This window comes from Physcomitrium patens, chromosome 2 (genome assembly GCF_059467195.1).
Source record: "Physcomitrium patens ecotype Gransden chromosome 2, ASM5946719v1, whole genome shotgun sequence".
Lineage (NCBI taxonomy): Eukaryota > Viridiplantae > Streptophyta > Bryopsida > Funariales > Funariaceae > Physcomitrium > Physcomitrium patens.
The window spans coordinates 23,931,655-23,936,565 of NC_143411.1; the positions used below are offsets into that span (position 1 = coordinate 23,931,655).

At 45.9% G+C, this 4,911-nt stretch overlaps 1 protein-coding gene across 3 annotated transcripts; it reads left to right on the forward strand.

The window, feature by feature from the left end:
* Positions 1-607: 607 nt before the first annotated feature.
* Positions 608-4,173, forward strand: LOC112279131 (putative inorganic phosphate transporter 1-3). Of its 3 annotated transcripts, XR_016501849.1 has the most exons (5): positions 608-863; positions 1,112-2,069; positions 2,183-2,985; positions 3,233-3,323; positions 3,563-4,173. XR_016501849.1 is itself a non-coding variant. In XM_024513272.3 (4 exons), the coding sequence occupies exons 2-4, from the start codon at positions 1,235-1,237 to the stop codon at positions 3,236-3,238; spliced, it is 1,644 nt and encodes a 547-aa protein (XP_024369040.1). In that variant the 5' UTR covers positions 610-863; positions 1,112-1,234; the 3' UTR covers positions 3,239-3,363. The 3 variants fall into 3 exon arrangements, 2 of the variants coding, with proteins under 2 accessions (XP_024369040.1, XP_024369039.1); XM_024513272.3 differs by lacking the exon at positions 3,563-4,173 and having other exon boundaries at positions 610-863; positions 3,233-3,363; XM_024513271.3 differs by lacking the exon at positions 3,563-4,173 and having other exon boundaries at positions 610-863; positions 2,183-3,284.
* Positions 4,174-4,911: the final 738 nt, after the last annotated feature.

Sequence of the window (4,911 nt, forward strand, 5' to 3'; positions counted from 1 at the left end):
AGAGCGGCTAGACTGAATATTAAAAGTTTAACTAGACATCACAAGATTAAATGTTCTCTCTCTGTCTCACTCTCTCTCTCTTACACACACATGTGTGTGTGTATATATATATATATATATATATATCTAATGCACGGTTTTTCCATTTGAAATTTTGAAAGTCATCGATCGTCCAGGTAAGCTATTAAAGACGTTACATGACAGAGATGAAGCTTTTGGTGCAAACACTGTTGTTTGAGATTGTTCAATTGTGCAAGACTTGTTTAACAATTATGGATGTATTCCATTCAAAGTTATTTATTTCACGACGGATTTCAAACACCCAAGCTGCTGCTGAACATGGCCATGCCTCCATAGTAGACCACCCTTATGGAGAAAAATGTCAATAGCAGCGAAAGTACCGCAAGTTGACTCGAAAAGGGTGGCGGCGCTTTCGACGAGCTTGCTCTGCACAAAAAATAGCTGCTGTTGAAAAGTAAGGAATTAAAATATTTCCTATTTTCACCTCTGGGGTTGTCGGGGCAGAGCATCGCGTTACTGTAGCTAATGATTCGTCTCCCTCTTAATATTTTTAAAGCATATAGTCTTTTGCACGCCGCGAGGTTCATCTGTGTGACAAGGAGCTCTTTGTTTTGCCAGTCTCGCTGCTTGACATTCTTGTGTTGGTTGTGATCGAAGCCCATTTTCGCTTCTCAGCTCCGAATGTGGTTGCGTGCTGGACACAGACCGGTAGATGGGTTTGAGATAAGTCTTGACTGCATGATGCAAGCGGAGTTGGCAATGGTCAGGAGTAACGTATTGGATTCGGTTGCGACGCCACTGCTGAAGGCATAAATTTCTGGGCGACGCTTCATGCTTCTCTGGTACCACTCAAAACCTAACTCGTTAGACAAGTGAACGCTTCAATGATTGTAGTCTAATCTGTATGCAGGCAAGATGGGGTTTGTATACAATTGGATCACAAGAAACCCAGCTTGCGATGATGTCTGAACCATGTTGTCTGTTCTTTCAAAACTTTTCGATCCGCATGGAATTCCCCATAGTGCGGAGGTCTCACAAGTGGGCATACGTACCTAACGATAATGGCAATCTGGATGTTGCGCTTTTGCAGAAGGTGGAAGTAGCGGCACTATGAAACTGGTCTTGAGTTGGATACGTAAGGAATTAGGCGATGCAGAAGTGAGTATTTTACTGCGCTTTCAGTAGAACAAGCGCGTTTCTAAACGCCGGCACAATGGGTGGCCCTGATGTGATTCTTTCCTCTCTCGACAGAGCTAAGACGCAATGGTACCATTTCACAACAATCATCATCGCTGGTATGGGATTCTTCACCGACGCTTACGACCTCTTTGTCATTTCCACCGTTACTCGCCTACTCGGGCGCATCTACTACACGGATTATTCTGGTCCAGCCCCGCACTTCCCTGGAACACTTCCTGCGAATGTCGCCGGAGCTGTGAACGGTGTGGCACTTTGCGGGACTTTGGTGGGACAGCTCGTGTTTGGATGGCTTGGTGATAAGCTCGGGCGCAAGAAGGTGTATGGATGGACGCTTCTGCTCATGATCATCACCTCCATTGCGTCCGCCATGTCGTTTGGGTCAACCGCGAAAGCGGTGATGACTACACTCTGTTTCTTCCGGTTCTGGCTTGGAGTGGGTATTGGTGGGGATTACCCTCTCTCAGCAACAATTATGTCGGAGTATGCGAATCAGAAGACGCGCGGAGCATTCATTGCCGCCGTGTTCGCTATGCAGGGCATGGGAATATTGGGTGGGGCGACAATGTCCATCATCGTGAGTGTCATTTTTCGGAATGCATTGCACAATTTCTCGTTCGACGACGGCAATGTTTTGTCAACGCCACCTGAAGCAGATTACGTATGGCGAATCATCCTCGCAGCGGGTGCGATCCCCGCAGCTTTGACCTTCTATTTCCGCATGAAGATGCCTGAGACAGCTCGGTACACTGTTTTGGTGGCGAAGAACAACAAGCAGGCTGCTCTCGACATGGGCCGCGTGTTGCAAGTGGACTTCACTGGCGCTGTCGATCTCACCTCTACAGCTTCCGGTAAGTCGAACTTTTCTCCTCTATATTCCGAAACTGTCCTCACTTTGAGCTCTTTCTAGTTTGATGTCTGAACAATTCTGTCGAGTCTGACACTACTCGATTTTTTTCAAAAGCGCGACGGGAGTATGGGTTATGGTCGAGGGAGTTCCTGAAACATCACGGCATCCAGCTGCTGGGGTGTACCAGCACATGGTTCTTGCTTGATATTGCCTTCTATTCACAGAATCTATTCCAGAAGGACATCTTCTCCTCTATCGGCTGGCTCCCGGCTGCCAGAAAAATGAGCGCCTTGGAAGAGGTTTTTCAAATCTCCCGAGCGCAAGCTTTGATCGCCTTGGTCTCTACTGTTCCAGGCTACTGGGCGACGGTGGTGCTCGTAGACGTGATCGGTCGCTGGGTGATCCAAATGGTCGGCTTCTTCTTCATGACATTGTTCATGTTGATTTTAACCTTACAATACTATGCTCTGCGCGGAGACCCTTGCAATGATGCTCAGTTTTGTGGAGGAAACCACACAGCCTTCCTAACTCTCTATTCCCTCACCTTCTTCTTCGCCAACTTCGGCCCTAATGTGACCACCTTCATCATTCCCGCTGAGCTCTTCCCTGCAAGGCTGAGATCAACTTGCCACGGTATTTCAGCTGCAGCAGGGAAAGCTGGTGCTATAGTAGGCGCATTTGGTTTCTTGTACGCTGCTCAGAGCCAGGTACAAGGAAAGCAAGACAAAGGCTATCCCACCGGAATCGGATTGAAGAACTCTTTCTTGCTGCTGACAGTCATAAATGCTGCGGGCTTCTTCTGCACTTTCCTCGTCCCGGAAACAAATGGCCGATCTCTGGAAGACCTTTCGGGGGAGAATTCAGAGCAGCCACCAGCTGACGTCGCGCTTCAAGCTGCATACAGTGCACCCTACAGGGTAAAGCCGCCGTGTAATTTCTAGGGTCTGAACTTAGAAAGAGTTAGTTCATCACGACTTTGTGGCCAGGCCTTCATCCTGAAGAGGCTGAGAGTTGCTGATGGTGTTAGCAAGTTAGGTTGTATACAGTCCACTATTGCTATTCTTACTTTATTTCAAAATTTTCGGCAGGTGCTTTTCAATAGCAGCTGATTAACCGCAGTTTAGAGCTCCCGCTGAACGGGTGAAAACTTCTGCTTCAATGCAGGTTTAGGGTTACAATATGGAGATGGTAAGCAAGCCTTGATTCATTTCCTCTACTGAGCGTGGACGACGATGTTGCGTAGCGTGTATTTCAAGTGCGTAATAAGTAAACTCTCTTCCAGACATTGCATGGAATTGGCTTCTCTTCTTGTGAATTGACTTGTATCGAATGAACTAGCCAACCTATTCTTTCTGCACGGCCCGTTGGTTTCCATGCTTTACGGCATCGTGCGCTCTTTTTACAGTAGTTTTGTTTTGCTAATTGGTTTCCCTGTCCGCTGCGGGGTTAGGTCACATTCTTAACTAGCTGCTACACCTGCCTCACTTGCTGCAGGAGTTCTTCGTTAATGTTTGCAAGCTCTGCCCGGCCTCAACAACTGAGTTCACCATTTTCACTCGCCTGGTTAGCCAAGGAGTATTTCGAGTTCGACGACACCACCAGAATGAACGTGCTTCTTTTGTGACCCTCTCCAGTAATTACACTGCTGTTGAGTTGCGTCCCCGGAGTGTCTGTAATAGGTAGTAAGTATTCTTCGTGTGTTATACAACTACCTCAAATGCGTTCAACTTGTGACCTTGTCTCATCTTACAAGAACGCGCTGAACAAAGATTCGATGTCGGAATTCATATTACATCGTGAGTCTCATGCTCCAGCCTGCGCAACACAGCCATTTCAAGCGAAACAGAACAAAATCAGAGTAAAACGAATTCTGCTCAGACTTGTCTAGCGCAGTTGGATATGAAATGTCGATTCGGGAAGAATCTTCATCCTTGTTTTGTCACATTCATTTTCTGTGATAGCAAGGTCTCGCTACCCCGGTATCCGTAACTAGTGTGTAAACCTGAATAGTGCATATTCCTAATTAGTATGATACAAGCTCTCTAGCTGCAATACACACTACTCGTGGAATAATAAAAAATAAAAAACGTCAAAATTACTTGCGAGCATCTCTGCCAGCTTGGTTATAGCAATCTCATCTTGATATAGGGAAAACAAACAATTTTACAGAAAAAGCACCCGTCGGCAAGTAGGGAGTGTGACAAGAGATTGATAATAGCAGGGATGGCGAAGGAAGTGGCTCCGACTCTCAACATTTTGGCATGATTTATAAAAAAAGAGTGGCCAGATGATCGAGGGGATGATGATCGAGGTGATGGACGGCACGATGATTGAGGTGACTAGGACGAGGGCGGGATTGTAGGCGCGACCAGACGGCCTCCTCCAATGTGAGAGGTGAAGTAGATGGAGACGGGCGACGAAGAGAATGTGACGGAGGCAGTGGGAAGTGATGTGTTTCACGGCAGTCTAGTAAAGGTAGTGGGAGTGGGGCGACGCTCAATTCCATCCTGATAATGGAACAATAAACAATTTTACACAAAAATTATCAAACAATCCACACCAAACAACACAAATTCAAATAAAAAACAAAGAAACTCATCTAGCATGCTTTCAAATCCATGAATGCATTCATACTTCAAAATAAAATTAAGAGTTGAAGTAAGTGGTGATGAAACCACTCACACATCATAAAGTGCTACAACGTCCTTGCTTAATTGAGCTACAATTATGTCTTACCTCTTAAAATCAGCAACTTTGAAGCTCGATTGGTTAAGCATGTCTCAACGATGCCTACAAAAGGTCAACAAATGAAAAATTCATATTAGATCACTTAGAGAAAAAAT

Coding starts and splice junctions, on each gene's coding strand:
- LOC112279131 (XM_024513271.3), top strand. CDS start 1,235: ATGGGTGGCCCTGATGTGATTCTTTCCTCTCTCGACAGAGCTAAGACG. Junction 2,070..2,182: donor TCTCACCTCTACAGCTTCCG/GTAAGTCGAACT, acceptor TTTTTTCAAAAG/CGCGACGGGAGTATGGGTTA.